Raw genomic sequence first — 19,259 nt, 5'->3', positions numbered from 1 at the left:
TAAATAGATATTTAATAACTGGCTTGCCTAATAAAGAGATTATAAGACTTTAACGTACTTCAATTTTTGTTAGGCTTATAACAAATTTACAAATGAATGTTATTAAACTGTTGATTATAATAAATCCTACAAATTATTTTGCAAAGTAGTCTTTAAACAGAGAGCTTTAAAGCTGATAAGTCTAGTGGCAAATCTTTAGAGAAAAATTTTAGTATTAAAGTAAAAGTAACTGAGCGATTGAGTTATTTTACAAAAGACTATGCAATAAGAAAGTGTGTCACTTTACTATCCTTCATAGTTTTACAATGTAGAATCCTTCCTCAGCAGGCATTGAGGAAGTTTGATTTTCAGTGGCACTGCATTTTATGGTTGCAGTATTTATGTGCATTATGGCTTTCCCCAATAATACAGTACTGAGATGATATTTTTTTACCTGTTTATCATATCTTGAAATGATGAGCTAAAGTATTCAGTATAGAATAGAAGAAAAAACGTGACTCTGCGTTCAGACTTTCTCCACTCAAATCTCAGTCCTGCTCATCACTAGCGAGTACAAGTGACTTAAGCTCTTTGTGCTCCAGTTTTCTCAAATGCAAAATGAGGATATTAATATTCATTAATTTGATCTGTTATGAAGATAAAATGAAGTAGTGTGTGTATACTAAACTGTTTAAAGCCCTTAGCCCATGGTAAATGTGTTATGTACATACTTAAATAACATTAGTCATTTTATTCTTTATGATGTGCGTGTAGGACCAGCATGAAATAGTGGAGAGAACTAATGGATTGGTAGGAAGAAATCTTTATGTTCCCTCTCATTCAGTGATTCTTTATATAATAATGAACAAATGTATATTTTCTCAAATTTAGTTTTCTGTATATATTATGTGACTTCTAAAATAATTTTTGCAAATCATAGAAATAGTATACTTAACAAAAGCAATGAAGTATTATGCAAAACAAATGTAAGTTTTTTTGCACTACAATTTAAAAGTTAGGAAATAAATATTTCCTATTAGCAAATTCCTTAGCAGTAAACAGAACAAAAATGAATTCTTTATCTATGTTGGCTTTAATGGCATTTCTTCTTTTTTCCCTGGTCCAGGGTTTTCCAGGTGACTTTGGAGACAGAGGCCCTGCTGGGCCTGATGGCAGTCCTGTGAGTACACTGTGATGGTCCAGCCTTGCAATCTGACATCACTCAGATGCCCCAGCACCTACATTTGCCATCCTCACTATGACATTCACATAAGCATCATTGGCCAGAAAGCTTTGATACCTCTGTGCACATTACAGTTTGTAATTTTTCATTGTGGGAAATAAAACAAAAATGTTCTGAGTAAATTCTGTCTTGGGATATAATCATCAAAATTAATTCTTGTGGCCATGTTAAATGTAACTGCTTAAGTAAAATATTAGAAATATATGAACATAAGACATATTTTGGGGGTGAGGAGAAGTCTTTCATGTACATGAATGTACCAACAAGCCTCATGTAAAAATTGTGCTCTCAGTGATTGCTTTTTGACTCAAACCTGTCATTGATCTACCTGACTTTTATGTATCTATTTATAGAGAAATCTTCTCCTTTGGGATTTTTCAGCTATTATTTTCAGGTTAGGGAGTTACCATTCTATAATTAAATATATTGTCAAAGAATGGTGATAGACTGTCGTTTTTTTGATGCTAGGTAGAAAAATCTAAACTTTTTTGCTCTCAAAGAGCATCTAGCAAATACCTCCCAATCTATTCCATGAACATACTCTTTTAATAAGATTTTAAGGTGAATAAGAGTCAACCACTAAGTCCGTTTAGCCTAAATTGAGAATAGTTCCTATATTTAGGTATTTATACTTAAAGTGTTAGAAAATATTTCTTTTTAATTTGCTTTTCTAAATTATGACTTTATTAGTTTATTCAGTTAATTTAGTCAAAGTTTTAGTCGTTGTGAGGCTTGGCAGATAAGAGTAGAACTGATCTCCAAAGAAATTGCTAAAAACCTGCATGATATTTTAAGTAGAATGTTTACCATCTTTTTCTTGCCCTTGATTCTGGGGAACTTTTCATTTCAAGAGTAATAAAGTAAGCATTATTGGGGCACCTAGGTGGCTCCGTTATTTAAGCATCCGACTCTCTATTTCAGCTTAGGTCATGATCCCATGGTTTTGTGAGTTCAAGCCCCATGTCAGGCTCTGCTCTAACAGCACAGAACCTGCTTGGGATTCTCTCTCTTTCTCTCTCTCTCTCTCTCTCTCTCTCTCTCTGCCCCTCTCCCACTCACACTGTCTCTGTCTCTGTCTCTAAATAAATAAATAAATAAATAAATAAATAAATAAAATAGAAAATAAAGTAAGCATTATTTACTTTTCTCTTACCATTTCTCATTTTCTCATACCATTTATGTACTTGCATAACTACTGTGAAGCCATCTTATTTAATTTTTTTGTCAGTCCATTCAGTATACATGAAGTTTGTTAGAGTTGGACTTCTACCATATATGAAATGTGTCTTTTTGAAATCTACTCTTTATTTAAATATAATGCTTCTTGAAGAGCATTTTCAGGCTTTAATATCTTTAACATAGAAGAATAAACTGGATTTTTGTTTATTCATTCATAATTCTTTATATTTTATACTGTGCCTTAATTTCAAAACAACTTGCAAAGGCAGGTGCTGTTCTTGTACTTTGTATCATGTAAATGATGTAACACTGACATGGAGTGGGTTAGGAATTACCATAAGGACTGTAATGACAAGTCCAAAAGACCATCACAAATCAACTGGAAAAATTAATATTGACTTAAAATCTCTTTTGTTATATGCATAATTAATGGTATTGGTAATTTCTTATATTTGTGAGAAATTTTTCAACACCTTTTATGCATTATGACAGTTTTCATTGTGATTTAAAACAGTGAGAGCAAATGTTATTTTCCTATTTTGTAAATGAGAAAACTGAAGTGTAGAGAATCTAAATATTGTACTTCAAGAGTGGAGAGTGTTTTAAACTATCTGAAAATGTTCTTCTAACTGTATATGCTGACCACCTATCCTTTTATACAATATATAGGCTGGTTATGTCTATACTGCTGACTATTTATGGGTTTTACTTCCTTTATTAGCGACATAAAAGACATCAAACAATCTATATCCTAGGCTAGGTCATAGTCCTGGCATCCAAAAGCATGGAGCCAAGGGCATTTTTGAAGAACATAAATGTCCACCAGAGATTTGCACTTCTTAGGAGGATACATAAGAGTAGGGAAGAATAAGAGGTTAGCTGTAGAAGAGGGTAAAATTTGATTTTTTTTTCCTAAAAGTTTTTGTCTTTAGAAAACACTCTTCATAGTCTGGAATCATATTTAACCAACTTTGCACATTTCTTTTACATAGGGACTTGTAGGTAGCATTGGCCCTCCAGGATTTCCTGGGCTTAGAGTAAGTATCAACTATTACCATTCTTATAAAATATTGTGTTTATATTTGTTAGATGCATTTTAAAATCTTTAGAAAAATGAGACGCTTTGTTGTCATTGCTGGTATGAGACTTGTACAAATGTGTTTTCCCATCCGATGTGCAAATTAGACCTACAATAACAAATTTCTACAGATTTATGTGTACACATGTACATTTCTACAGATTTATGTGTACACATAACCTACAATAACAAATATCTACAATAACAAATAACAAATTTGATAACCTACAATAACAAATTTCTACAGATTTATGTGTACACATGTACATTAATCGGTAACTTAAGACTCAGTTTCTTCAAACGCATGACATAGAACAGCCACTTCTCTCCTTTGAAATAGTCTTTCATACCATCTGGTCTGGATAGATACAGATAGGTCTAAATACCATACCACACCACATCACAGCACATGGTAACTATAGACTTTATTTCTGGAATAAAATTGAATAAATGGTTAGGAAACATCCTGAACAAAAGGTAGTAGTTGTACTTTATTAATGCTGCTAAACATATTAATGCCCAATTTATTTATTATACTAATAATAGAAGTGACTATATTATTTGTCCATGTAATCAGTTTAATTCAGTGAATTTAACTCTGAGTTTCACTGGAGTTTCTGATGTAGGCAAAGTACAGTTTAGTAAAAGCAATTCTATGAAGGCCAAAGCAATGTACTCCAGATAGTTACCTGATAAAGTTTATTCACTGAAGCAAACAGACTGCTATTAGACTGCTATTTCTGCTGTGTCTTCATAAATATATTTCTGTCAGTCAAGCTTATGGTTCATGACAGCAATATAAATTGCAGATATTTTATATAAATTTAGAACCATGTAGCTTAACAGCCAGCTGAGCTAAAGGCATGTTTGACACACTTTTATGAACTGTAAGTAGCCTAATGAAAATAGAATCTTAAAAGTAAACTATGTATCCATATAAAAATAGGAAATATATCCATATAAAAATAGGAAGTAACCATGAGCAGAGGTAAGATTTTCCCTAAAAATCAACTTAGAGCTTGCTTTAACATGTGAAGTAGGTAATTAAGACTCCAGAGTTTTATGCCATAAATTACAGCCACAATTATTTTTAGCTTGAACTTGAACACAGGTCTTCTGACTCTACATTTAAATTCACACACACACCCTGCCCCTGCCCAACCTAACTACCCAAAGGCAGAAGGTGACAACTTGACCAAAGGAATAAATCAGGAATTCAGTTATAGGAACTATAGAAAAAATCAGCATAATAAGTTTTAACTAGCCATTTGGGGCTGGCAACAGTAGAGAATTAAGAGTCAGAGAACCTGAGTTAAGTCTATAACATTTAAACTTTTGTTTTACATGATACTATTAGTATAATAATAATAATAAAATCAGCAATAATATCTCACTTTTATTTAGTATTTGCCATGTGCTAGTCTTAATGTTAGGTCATTTAATTCTCAGAACAAGCCAAGACTACGCAGGTTCTGAGTGTTAGGCCTAGATTTGAAGCCAGGTGATCCAAATCCAGAGTCCAAAATCCTACCCATGTGCTACACCGCCTCCTTAAGATTTATATCACCTTAAAATGAATGCCATTTATCTTAAGAGTTTTCTTTAGGCTTCATAAGAAGCTCTATGTGAAGGTGAAATCCAAAGGACTAATTTTTATTCCTCAGAACTTAGAATAGGATCAAACCCTAGGTGGTAGTCAGTGGCCTTCCCAATGGGGAGAGAAAGGAAGCTGGGGAAGGGAGTTGGATTCCAAAGATACTCTTTCTGCATTCTTCCTTTAACCTATCAGTTGGTTAGCTCACATGCTTCTGCTATTTTGCTGAAGTTTAAGACCAAAATTCTTAGCATGTCCAGACTATCTTGGTTCTCATCTGCACCCTGAGAACATACTTTTTACACTAGCAAAATCGTTTATTCTCAGATGCCATGCAACCTTCCTATGATACGGCCTTTGCACTTGTTTGTCTACCGGAAACACTTCCCTCTCCTTTTGCATCTAACACTGAACTCTTACTCATTTTTCAGTTCCAGGACTTAGCACAGTTCTAACACATAATAGTGCTTAGTAAAAATAACTGTGTGTTTTTGTTTTTGTTTTTGTTTTGTCCTTTCTCTTTCTCAATTTACCCTTTGGTAGATGGGAAGAGATCCTAGAGAAGAGAAAATGGCTGATGATACTAACAGTCATCTTTGTAATCCTCATCTCTACATTGATATGGATAGTACTTTATACTTTTCACACACATATCTCATTTGTTCTTTAATGAGATGTAAAGTAGATAAAGCAGGTATTTCTACCTCCATTTTATATTTATTAATTTTTTTAATCCACATAATGTAAGCATCTACTATGTATCAAATGCTGAACTAGACTTTTGCTAGGCCTAAAACTACAAACAAGATTTCCATTTTTAGCAACATTATAATATAGTGGAATAGAAGGAAAAATAAGCAATGTCATATAATGTGATCACTGCCATCATGGACTAAAAACCAGTGAGAAAGGAGCAATTTATGTTATCTTGGGAGAGGAGTCTTCGCAAAAGAGATGTGTTTTAACCGTATCTTGAAATTTGCGCATGAGTGGAATGGAGTAGAAACAGGAAAGGGGCTCTTTAGGCAGAAGAATCCTTAAATGCACAAAAGAAGTGGAAAAAATGCAATGTTTGGGAAATGCAAAGAGGAGTTGGGGGATTGCAGCCTAAGAAGTATGGGGGGATAGGAGCGGAATGGAAGGAGCTGAGGTTTTGGAGATAATTGGGAAAGATGATACAGAACCTTTATATTTCAGAATAAACAGTTTGCTCACCCAGTTTATCTGCAAGCCTATATCTGCTTGTTTTCATACAGGAAGTATAGTTTCCGACAAGAGATAATATAGCTTTCTCTAAGTGATTTTTTCCATGCAACTGGTTGTCATTGTCATTTGCTTTCTTAACCTGTGAGTGTGGGTGGGTGTGGTTGCACAGTCTTCCCTACACTGTGCTCACTCATATGAGCTCTAATTGGCTAGAGGCTGCTGGTTTTATTTGAAGAGCCTATCCTTAAGCTCTGTTTCTTTGACTCACTTTGACTCGAAAGTTCTTTATTATTTCTGGCTCTGTGAGAGGCTCTTCTCCCTTTGGTGCTATATCCCAGACAGCTAAGCTGCCATACGTGGAAGTATTTCTCCTGTCTGCTCCAACTTCTCATGGAAAAGGAGTATGGTAGGGAGAGGGTGCTGAAGGCCTTCAGATTTTCCTTGTGGAACTGAAAACTGCTCTTAGCCTGTCATGGGTTGCTTTCAGAAAGCCATCGTTTTTCAGGACTAGGATTTTCCACACAACTTGTAACATACCACAAAATGTTTGATGTCTCTTGGAGGTTTCTACATCCATACCATTTTACTTTTTAATTCTCTATTTTGCTAAATCTTTTATAACATGTATGTACTTTGATATTTTTCAACACTTACTATTTTGTGATTTCTCTTTTAGAGTCACTAAAAAGTAAAATAGTAGATTATGCATACAAAGTACATTCATCTGAAGATACTAGACTCCACACAGTGATATATTTACTGAAACAAAGTTAATAATATTATTGCCTATAGAAAAAAAAACAACAGGATGAAAAAGAAGTATTTGTTTATTTATATTTTTCCATACTGCATAGATTATTGCTGCATAATTTCCAAACAGAAATGTTTATTGTATTTTTGAAACTCTCATAATTTTTAAAGCTATGAACTTTGCATAAACTAGCCACTGGAATTATAAGAACAATTGTTCCTACTGACAGAATTTGTCAGGGATGTATTAATATTGCATATCTGTTTATTAAGTTGGAAAGTATTACTCCTTACTTCTCATAGTCTCATTTATTTCAGGATTAAACATGTTGGAAATAATTTATCTTAGTTCTATTTCACAGGCTTTTGGAGTCACTTAGAAGTAAAGATGTCATATTTTCCATTCTGAAATTTGTATTCTATAAATGTAGACTATTAGAAATGCTCTTTGATGTTGGGAGATAGAGCTCTAGAATCACTGTTTTAGTTTTTTTTTAACTCAAGTGTAATTGACATAGAGTATTATATTAGTTTCAAGTGTACAATATAGTGATTCAACAATTCTATACATTATTCAGTGCTCATCATAAATGTACTCTTAATCCCTTTTATCTATTTCAGCCATCCCCCCACCCACCTCCCCTCTAGCAACCACCAGTTTATTATCTGTATTTATGAGTCTGTTTTTTGTTTGTCTCTTTTTTTCTTTGTTCATTTGTTTTGTTTTTTAAATCCCATGTATGAGTGAAATCATATGGCATTTGACTTTCTTTATTCTCTTAGGATTTTACCCTAGGGTAAAAGGTGCATCCATGGGTGTTACAAGTAGCAAGATCTCAGTCTTTTTAGTGGCTGAGTAATATTCCATTACATATATATATTATATATATTATATGTACAATATGTATTTTTATATGTATAATATATAATACATATATTACACATTTAATATATATAATATGTGGACATCTATGTCCATCTATGGATGGACACTTGGGTTGCTTCCATATTTTGGCTCTTGTAAGTAATGCTGCAATAATCATAGGGTGCATATAGCTTTTTGAATTAGTGTTTTCCTTTTCTTTGGATAAATACCAGTAGTAGAATTCTGGATCATAGGGTAATTCTACTTTCAATTTTTTGAGGAACCTCCATACTCTTTCCCACGGTGGCTGTACCCATTTGCATTTCTGCCACTGTGCACAAGCGTTCCTTTGTCTCTACATCCCCTCCAGCACTTGTTATTTCTTTTTTATTCTGGCTATTCGGACAGGTCCTTCAGTATTCATCCCACACTTTATTTCACATCTGTTGTGCGTCAGTTATAGGTTGGAACTGGAAAATAAAAAAATCAATAAAACGTGCTTCTGCTTCCATAGAATGCTCAGACTAGAAAGACGGGGTGGGGGGGGAAGTATATAGTGCAGTATATTGCTAGTTCACTAGTGAAGTGCAGTAGAAGGCCATTTCAGTATTGGTCACTGTATCTTCAAAGGCTTGGAGCATGTGAAAAGAGAGAGCAGAGAGCATGTTCAGACAATGGAAAACAGTCCACTGTGGTTAGAATGTAGGATTTGGAGGAGGGAGACGTAAAGGAGGAGTAAGGACAAATGGAAATAGAGAAAAGGTAGCGAGGGTCTGGGATGCTTTCCTGAGAAATTTGAATTATAACTAAAAGGAGCACCATTTTTTGGCACTGTGATACATATACCTTTAAGAGTTTCTTAGCATTTGGGAACCATAAAAGGGAGGTTTAAAGCAACTTGTTCTTTGAAGCCAGGCACAGGGAGGTAGTAAGAGAAAGAAGGAAAATGAAGGTGTCATTGACACAAAACTTGTAAGTGATCCCCAAGCCATTTTTTTCAAATTTTACTTTCAAATACCCTTATTGTGGCTACTGTCCTTTGTCTTCTAAGATGAAGTATTTGAGGAGTTTTTCTAAGGCTCTTACCTACAGGAGATGATAGTGGTAGTTATGTTTTTGAGAGATCTTGCATTGGAGCACTAAACTGAGAACCTTGGCATTGCTGACCATGTCTCTTTCATCTGTTTCCTCAACACTTCTACAGTGTCTGTGTACATGTTATGCCCAACAAATGTTAAATGATGAATGAATGAGAGAAGCCCAGAAGAGTAGTCTCATTCAGTACTCAGCTTATCCCTGAGATTGTGGTATTTTATCAGTCTGCAAATTTCAGATCATGAAATAAAATCATTAGAATGCCTGGAACATAGTAACTGCCCAAAAAGTATTTCCTGAATAAATGGGTGAAATAAAAATATAAGATGATCAAATGAAGCATTTATCAAATACATCCCGAGAACATGGCACTAAAATATTTCCCTTATCTTCAAGATTTTAACTAGTTGGAGAAATATTTCAAGATGAATGTGATGGGCAGTTAAGCATTTTAGGGGCTAAAGGAAAGGGAGGATCCTTGTGGACTTGACCAGTATGAATAGGCTTCCGGGAGTAGATGACCTCACTGAGGTTTCAAAGATTGGTATGATTTATACATGTGGAGAGAAAAAGAAATTGTGGAAGAACAAGGCACATGTAGGGACTTAGTGAGACAAACTGTTCTGGGTTAATTAATCAAGTTTACATTATTCTCTTCCTAATCCTAGTGTATGCTTAATGATGCCTTTCTGTCTTACTGCATTTCAGGGCAGTGTTGGCCCTATTGGACCATTTGGACCTTCTGGAATTCCTGGCCCTGTGGTATGTCTGTATCTACATAATGGATATCTCCCTTTAATTTCTCTACAATGTCACAAAACATCTCCTCTGTTTTTCAGGGTCTTTCCGGGAATAAGGGCCTACCTGGAATCAAAGGTGATAAGGTGATTTAAATATTTACATTATCATAGAGTTAATTTCTTATCACATTTATTTTTTTTCTTTTCAGTCAACACAACTTATAAAATATTTTGTTTTTATATATGGGATCCAATCTGCACTGTCAGTTATACAATTTTTCTCAGAAGTAGGAAAAATAAAGAAGCTGTTCTTCCATAAACATTTGTACTTTCGTATAATATTGCCATGTTTGTGTTGCTTAAATGTCTTTGTATAAAATTGTGCCCTCTAGGGTGAGCAAGGCATTGCAGGAGAGCCAGGAGAACCAGGGTATCCTGGAGACAAGGTAACTTTTTTTTACCATTAAGTTTATAGAAATACAAAAAAAAAAGTCCATGAAAAACTATAAATTCTTTGAAAAGAAAGGAATAATCATTATTTTAACCATGTAGTTTATTAGGATATGGTATCAATATGGTTTTACATGTCTTGTTTCTCAGTTTTCTTGGATTAATTCCATGAATTTTTTAAGTAATTCATAAATAGAGGCACATCTGCCTTTTTTGGTGTAAGAGTTTCTATCTTTCCTCTAATATTCTCTTCTTTTAGGGTGCTGTTGGTGTTCCAGGACCACCAGGGATGAGAGGAAAGCCAGGACCTTCAGTAGGTTTGAACTTTTGCTTTGTTCTTTATGATTCACAAAGTGCACAGCATGGCAGGAGTCTTGACAATTGTTGGTATTAGTGGAATATAAGAAGTAAGATATAAGCCTACCAGGCTGGCATTGTTTTCTCTTCAGTTTTTAGGGTACAGCTAATCCTTGAAGTTTTCAGCTCACATTCCACAGAGTATTGGACCTCATCCTCCTGCCCCCGCCCCCCATCCCAGGCCAAGCCAAATTTCTGAGAGCCCTAAAGATCTTGGTTGATCTATCATGGATAGTATTTCAAGTAAACATGGAGTGTTTAAAACAGAAAATATAAAACACCTTAAATACTATTTTAATTTTTCCAAATATCTTTCATTCCAATATGTTTCATTAAAAAAAAAGTATTGTGAAGAAAAGATAGCATGTCACACTCTGTGAGCAAAAATATTCTAGTTCTTTGTCTTTTTTTTTAATCTTTGGGCATCAATTAGTTTAAAAGAAAGGATACCTTATACTGTAGTTAACACAAAACCCAACAAAATATACAACTAAAATTACTGAGTAATTAAAATCATTTAAATAATGGTTAAAACATGAGTTAAAAGTATGTCTCTATATATTAAAAATCATAAAAATTATTATATTTAAGATTTACAAAGTTTACAAAGTTTACAAAGTTTACAAAGTTCCAGTTACTATTCGAAAGTCTATGCCTCTAATTTAATCTTTACATAAATCATATAAAGTTGGTACTATTATTATTCTTATTTTACAGATTAGGGGAACTGAGACATAAAGTTGAACAACTTGCCCAAGTTTTCGTAGTTAGTTGGTGGCCACCTGGGAAAACCCAGGTAATCATCTATGTCAGAGCTCATGCACTTAGCCACTGTGGCATACTGTCTGAGAATTTAACATTTTAAGATTGTCTTAGGATTTTAATATTGTTTACAACTCTATGAAGGTGAAGGTGATTGTAGATAGAAAAAGTTAGATGGAAAATTATAATTTATTAAAAAACATTAAAATGTACATTTTAAAAAAGATTATTATTTTCCTGAGCAAATCTTCGTGTTCCCTCTAACTCTACCCTCCTATGTCAGGCTTGTTTGTTTTTTTGTCAGATGCAAGCAGCTTTAATTACAGTACTTTATATACCCCATTTTGTCTGGCTTCTAACAGTGCAAGCATTTCATGTACATCTCTCAGGAATTATTTATTCCACAGAACCGTTTTCAGCATCTGTTTGTCTAATGACATCTGTTTGTCTAATGGTAAGCTTTGCTCTTCTTAGTTTTTGCCTCAGACTCAGGGTATACCTGGTCAGTCATGTACCCAGACTTGTGTTCAGCAGTTGAATATTAGAAGTTACAAAGTACATAAATAAGGGACATGAGAGTAGGTCGTGAAGCTGGCAAAAAGCCTTTACTCAAGGATGATTCTGAACCACATAACAGGAACTTACCATATCTGCAATGGTTGGCAAAGTAAGACCCTAACTTCTTGTATTTTCATTGTTCATTGTGTGAGGGTTTTCTGACTTCTGATAATAATAAAAGGAGCTGGTACAAGACATTTTCTAAGGACAATACTAAGTAATAAATGATACCAATATTCTGTTATGCTTCACATACTTACACAAAGTAAACCTTTTTAATGTCTCCCCCTCCCCTTACTTTTTGACACAGTTTGTATTGATAACATGTTTATTGCTGGGCAGGGAGGGATATACTGGTCTGAGAAACAGAGACTTAGATTTTAGTCCCAGCCCTGACTTGCCATCACCCAGGGCATTTAACCTCTGTGATATCCAATTTCTTGTTTAAACTGAGAGACTATATCATATTTAAGGTTCCTTGCAAATCTGTGACTCTTTAGTTGCCTCTCTCAGGGATAGTGTTTGCCAGTATTTCTCTAGTCTCAGCTACAGAAAAGGCAGAGAACCTGTCTCATCTTTAACACATGGTCTTAAAACCCTTAATTTTTTTTTTTTTCCTGGACTAAATCACCAGAACCAACTCTAATGTGTGTTTTAGGGCAGTGATTCAGGGAGCATAAGATGATAAGAATGAGGCTTTTTGCTTGTTCATTTTGTACCTTTCTATATTATTCTGGTAAAAAAAAAAACAACAACACATTTTTTAATGTCGGCAGGGACTTTGGTAGGAGATACTTGACCATTTTTTTGTTTTATCAACTCTTTGGAAAAAATTATATATCAAACCGAAGATAGGATAAAAACTTAAGAATTAATATTTGTGAGAATTTTTAGTTTCTAACTTTATTTATTACTTGTTTATATCTTATGAGTAGACAAAACTTGTAGAGGTTTGACCTGGAAACTTTTCCCAGTTATGGAAGGAGACAGTTGTTGGATGAAAAATTGCTTGCACTCAATCTATTAAAAAGAAACTATACAAGTTAGTGCCTATCTAAATCATTTGTTTACTAGCATGAAAAGAATGCCATAGTCATAAGGATGTCTTTCTTATTTTATATCTCCTACTTTGGGTTTTCTATTATCTAAGATGATGACATTAGTGACTTTTTTTTCCCCAAATGAATCTAAGTTATAACGTGAAAGAGTATTTACAAGCTAAAAGAAGGAATGTCCTGATTTGGAAGGCTTTTTACATTTTGCAATAAGGAAGCTTTTGCTCTACAAGCATTTAAAAACTAGAGAAAACTACCAATCAGAAGTTAAGAAATATTCTTTCCTTAGAACAAAGACATTATTGGGGTACCTAGGTGGCTCAGTCGGTTTAGTGTCCGACTTCAGCTCAGGTCTTGATCTCAGAGTTCGTGGGTTTGAGGCTCCCTTCAGGCTCTGTGCTGACAGCTCACAGCTTGGAGCCACTTTGGATTCTGTGTCTCCCTCTCTCTCTGTTCCTCCCCCATTCATGCTCTGTCTCTCTCTGTCAAAAATAAATAAATGTTAAATTAAAAAAAAAAACAAAGACAATTATTATTTTCTTTCCATACATTTAACTAGAAGTTGCTGTCAATTATAGAGGTGTATGTAATCATTACTCCCTTGTCTAAAACTTACTTGAAAGCTCAGTTTTTATAAAAGAGACTTGACATTTGAGGAAACTTCCAGCTGAAGTTTTTCAAAGTGAAGATTCATTCTGAAGAATGAACGAAATTATTCCAAAATGTGTGTTTTTAAGTATCTGGTTGTCGATTAGTGTTTCTGAAAACAAAGACCTAGTAGGCATTTTTCCTTCACAGCTTGTAAATTTAGCTTCTGGTTTGCTTTTTGCCACCAGAGGTCTCCAGTGAGAGCTCTATCTTTATCTCTTTAAGAGAGGTACTTGCCATTTTAATAATGTAAGCCTCCTCTAGATATTGATTATGATGGATGATGATTTTGTTTACTTAGGAGAACTTAAATGAAGTTTTATGTAATACTATTAATTTTCTCTAAATTTGATTGCAGTAGTTTCATTGTGTACTGTTTGATGTCCTGAAACTCAGATATCTAAGCAATGCATGAGAATGAATTTAGTGCTTATGGAAAACGGTGCTTTACTTCTTGAGATGTGAATAAATGCATACTATATCTTGTATTTCTATGTAATCTGAGGCCTATTAAGTCAAATCTGAAACTTGAATAGAAATTTAATGTGACAGAAATAATGAATTCAACAGTTTCTCTTATGAAAACAAGGGTATTAGACTACTGGTCCCCCCCTGTTCTATACTTCAATCTCTTGAGAATATTGCCAGCCCTTTCTAGTTTCAGGTGTTATGACCACTTGTCTCTCCTCTGAATCTTCTCTCTGGCCCTGATTTCACTTCGTTAATCCAAACGAAAGTCAGAAAATGAAGTCAGAAAATGAAGTCAGAAAATGGCTTCAGAGATATTGAAAAGAAATCCTCAGCATTTTAATATAATGATCAAACAATCTAGGAATTATAGGTATCATCCAGGAAAGGATAGAGGACATGAAGGGAATAATTAATGGTTATAGAATTGGTTAACATTTAGTGAGTACTTTCTATGTGCCAGGCACTGTGCTAGGAACCTTGCATGTATTGTCTCTAATCCTCACAATGACTCTGTAACAATGTTAATACTGTTAGCATTATTTTCCTATTTTATTAGTGAGGAAACTGAGGCTAATAGAGATTAAGCAACAAGGACTTAAATCCACATAATTCTTGATTGCTAAATCGGGCCCCTTGTAGTATCAACGGAAAGAGGAATTTTCAGGGATAGTCCCAGGACTCTGGTTATTTATAAAAGTAACTCCTCATCTAGAGTCCTCTACCTTGTTGAGTCAAACTTTATTATCTCTGGATAACACACACACACACACGCACACACACACTTTTCTTCTTGACTTGAGCGCTTAACTCAGTAATTTGTTTGTATCTCCAGCACTTAGGAGTAAATATATATTACATCCATACACATTTTAAAAGTAAGTTTTCCACAGAGATGATGGTTACAAAGTCTTTCTGAATGGTAGTTACAACCTTGTTTGACATAATATACTGAGTGCTGTTTGCTAAAAAGCCATTATAATTTTGTGTGGCATAATACATTGATTTGTTTGCTTACCATATGTCTGTCTCCATTTTAACTTGTATTTATTAGGTTAATGCTTATACGTTGACTCTCACCCCCATTTTAGGGCCAAATGGGTGACCCAGGACCCCAAGGACCATGTGGCCCTCCAGGACCAGAGGTAAAATGTTGGTTGGAAGATAACAAATTTGAAATAAAAGTTGAAAAAAATTAAACTTGCTTGTAAAGCATGTTTTTACATAATAGGCTTAAGAAAGATTCTCTTTAAAGTTTATATCTTTGTAAATAGTTTGTATTAATTTTTTTTTCTCCTATGTCAGAAAGTATGCAACAGTGATCCCAAGGAACTAGAAAGGTATTAACCACATTAGAGTCCTTATTAGATCACAGCTGATTTATTTATTCTGAACAATAACTATAATAACACATACTTGGGGTTTAAAATCAAATTTCAGGATAAGCTCCACTGAATTTTTAATACAAAATGCTTCCAATTTTTGTTATATGCATATATCATTTGGATCTCATATTCTAGAATAAATACAATTAAGTCTGTAGTACATATATCAGATTTACTTGTTTATTCTTTGAAATTTTGACTTTGGCTGAATGCTTGATCTGGAGTGTCTTTTTTTTTTTCCTGCAAGTTCACATAGAACACAAGGTTCTTAGGTGAAACATTTTAGTTTTTTAAAAATCATTTTATGAGTTGGGGTGCCTGGGTGGCTCAGTCGTTTAAGTGTCCGACTTCAGCTCAGGTCACGATCTCATGTTCTGTGAGTTCAAGCCCCATGTCAGGCTCTGTGCTGTCAGTTCAGAGCCTGGAACTTGCTTCGGATTCTGTGTCTCCCTCTCTCTCTGCCCTTCCCCCACTCTATCTCTGTCTCTCAAAAAATGAATAAACATTAAAAAAAATTTAAAAATCATTTTATGAGTCAAAGATATATACCACATGGAGATAACTTCTGAAGTTCACTCTAATTCAGAAATATAAGCAAAAAATACATATATTCAGAAATATAAGCCAAAAATATATATATACACCTATACATACACATACACACCTAATTCAGAGTCATAGATGCAGCAATAAAGCTGAGAAAATGAATTTGGCTTCAGAATAAATAAATCAGAGCAATAAAATCCCCGCAGTGTCAGAGTAGCAGGCAGAATTTCTAGAAATAGCATTCTACTGATGCTTTCTCCCTCTCTTTGTAAACCATAAAATCTACTGCTTACCCTGCAGCTGTCTTTCAGGGTTGGTTGATTTCTTCAGTCAATGCCTATTACTACTTATTGTCTAATTTAAAAATACATTGCATATTGGTAGTTCAAAAATCTAAAAATCTACATTGTACCTAGTTTTATTAATAGGGATATAGTAGGAGATAAAATACAGTAATATATTGACATCACCATTCTGGAAAGAAAGAAATTGTTTTGAGTAATTGAAGTAATTAGTAACGAATAATTAAAATAGTAATTAACACATTAACATAACTTTATATATTTTATGAGCCTGTTTGCTTTTAATAATTTTTCATGAAAACCTGCCTGGAATGAATTCTATTTACTTGTCTTCTCATACTGAGGATACAGACCTAATTTATCTTTTACTAGCCTTAAAGATGATTTATTATGAACATGGGTTGTTCTTTTTTTTTTTAATTTTTAAAAAAATTTTTTTTTTAATTTAAAAATTTTTTTAAATTTTTAAAAAAAATTTTTTTAAATTTTTTTAAATGTTCCTTTTGAGAGAGACATACATAGAGTGCAAGGAGGGAGAGGCAGAGAGAGAGAGACGCACACACAGAATCTGAAGCAGGCTCCAGACTCTGAGCCATCAACACAGAGTTCGATGTGAGGCTTGAATTCACGAATCATGAGCTCATAATGGAGCTGAAGTTGGACACTTAACTTACTGAGCCACCCAGGTGCCTTTGAACATGGGTTGTTCTATTGTAACAGTTACAGATAGTTTGCATGCTAAGAAGGACTGTGTCACTGCCTTATAATCATTATGGTTTGGGATCATTTTCTTCTTTTTCCTAAAGCTAGGTTAAAGGATGGATGCATGGGCCATGTTTTTACTTATTACTCGGTCTTCCAAAGATGTTTCTTTTCTTTTTCTGTTGCCTTAGAGATTTAATGATTTGCAATCATCATTCAAAGCATTGTCTCATTGTCTTGATTTTTGTACTACTAATACAAAGTCCTGAGCTCTAACCTTGTCAGACTGTACCCATTCCTCCTGCTCAGCTGCATTAAATGTTTTCATTGAGCCAAAGATGTAACCTGTATTCTCATAATTGGTCAAGGTTTTTTTTGGGAAATGGGCCTAATCTAAAGATCATACTTTTATAAACATAAGAATATAATGTATAGGCAGTTATATGAGGCAACACTTTTATCCAAATCCCTCTCAACATTAGGCTTTTGATAGAATTGCAGATCTAAGAATTTACAATAGTATGTTTAATATTGTATCAAGACTCAAAAGTTTCTACCTGTATAGTACATGACTTTTCTCAGATAAGGGGTTTTATATGTAGTGCTAAATTTAGACTTTATACTATAGGCAATGATCAAAGATTTTTAAGCAAGGGGAATGAAATCATCAGACTTGTGTTTTCAACAGGTACATGGTAGCAGGAGCACAAAGGTAAAAAAGAAAGAAGGGAGAGGTGAGAAGACTAATTGGAGGCTATTTAGGAGGATAAGTAAGGCAAGACCAGGCTATAAATAATGAGAGTCTGTTAAAATAGAGAAGAGAGGATGGCTTCCAGAAATAATTGGGATATACAATTCACAGCACTTGAACCACTCAGTTCTGTTCATTTAGTTTGTGTAAGAGAGCAGTAAGAGACAATTTTAATGTTTCTTGCTTGAAAAGTTGGGTAGAAAGTGGGATCACCATTCTAAAAAAATTTTTTTTAATGTTTATTTATTTTTGAGAGAGGGACAGAGCACAAGTGGAGGAGGGGCAGAGAGAGAGGGAGACAGAGAATCCGAAGCAGGCTCCAGGCTCTGGGCTGTCAGCACAGAGCCCAACACAGGGCTTGAACCCACGAACAGTGAGATCATGACCTAAGCCAAAGCCAGACGCTTAACCGACTAGGCCACCCAGGTGCCCCTGGGATTACCAGTCTAAAAATAGTAAAAAGGGAGAAGGAGGAAGATATTCAGAGGGGTAGAGATAATGCTTTGGTTTTGACTGCAGAGCCTGTTGGACATATAGGAAATTAGTCTCATAAGTGTATAGAAAACTATAGACCTGAAACTCAAAAGAGAATAGGACTAGAGATAATTATTTGTTGTCATCCACATGGTGGTATTAGATGAAGCAGCTGTTAACAGATGAAATCATTTAGGGAGAATGTATGAAACAAGGTTTGAAAATACTACACCTGGACATTCACCCCGAAGGCTACATTCTCTATCTACAGTGCAATCGGTTTTAAATTAACAATTTAAAGGCTGTAAGATAAACTTTGGTAACTTAAAAGCACAGAGAAAAGAAAAAAATCACTTTGGAAATTAAAAAATATTTAGTACTGGGTGAGAACCAATCACTATAAAACTTGAATGTTGCACCCAAATTCACATTTCTCTAAAAAGCAAGGAAGAACAAGAATAAATGTATTATGCATAGCACAAGTGTAGGGATTTGTTTCAAAAGGAGAAAGACGTTGAAAGAGATCAAATAGGATAGATTCTGTTTTCTTTATAAATATGAGACAATCCCAAGACTAAGAGGACTGGGTGCATCCAGAAAGAGGGTGCTTGAGTAGATTTGTGAAGAGTAAGTGGGGAAGGAACTAGAGACTTATAAAATAATTCCTGAGCTGTATTAAGAACTCAGCTGAGATTGAAAAACCATCTTCCCAAAATATAGCCACAAAGTCCAATACTTTTTATTGGAACTGTATTGTAAATTTGAGTCTGAACATCCTACTGGCCAAAACAGTGAAATATTCACTTATGTGAATCTCTTCTTCCTTAGATTAAAAATATGATTGCATATACTTAAAGTATATAATGTAATGATTTGATATGTAGAATACATTGTAAAATGATTACCAAGATGAATATAATCAGCATATCCATCACCTTCCATAGTTAACTCTTTAATTTCTTTCTGGTGAAAATGCTTAAAATCTACTCTCAGCAACTTTCAAATATACCATATTTGTTTGTTTCTTTTTTGTTTTTTTTTAATATGAAGTTTATTGTCAAATTGGTTTCCA

General features: G+C 34.2%; 1 protein-coding gene across 1 annotated transcript in view; it reads left to right on the top strand.

Moving 5' to 3' along the window:
* COL24A1 (collagen type XXIV alpha 1 chain) overlaps positions 1–19,259 on the top strand; it is a 410,068-nt gene that overhangs the window by 106,206 nt on the left and 284,603 nt on the right. The window contains exons 14-20 of the mRNA XM_043575479.1: positions 1,106–1,159; positions 3,394–3,438; positions 9,698–9,751; positions 9,829–9,873; positions 10,122–10,175; positions 10,439–10,492; positions 15,119–15,172. Of these exons, the coding sequence (XP_043431414.1) occupies positions 1,106–1,159; positions 3,394–3,438; positions 9,698–9,751; positions 9,829–9,873; positions 10,122–10,175; positions 10,439–10,492; positions 15,119–15,172 (360 nt within the window). The remainder of the gene's footprint in view (positions 1–1,105; positions 1,160–3,393; positions 3,439–9,697; positions 9,752–9,828; positions 9,874–10,121; positions 10,176–10,438; positions 10,493–15,118; positions 15,173–19,259) is intronic.

The sequence above is a fragment of the Prionailurus bengalensis genome, chromosome C1, assembly GCF_016509475.1.
Source record: "Prionailurus bengalensis isolate Pbe53 chromosome C1, Fcat_Pben_1.1_paternal_pri, whole genome shotgun sequence".
NCBI lineage: Eukaryota > Metazoa > Chordata > Mammalia > Carnivora > Felidae > Prionailurus > Prionailurus bengalensis.
The sequence above is the reverse complement of the archived record's forward strand: the minus strand, read 5'-3'. Positions and strand labels throughout refer to the sequence as shown.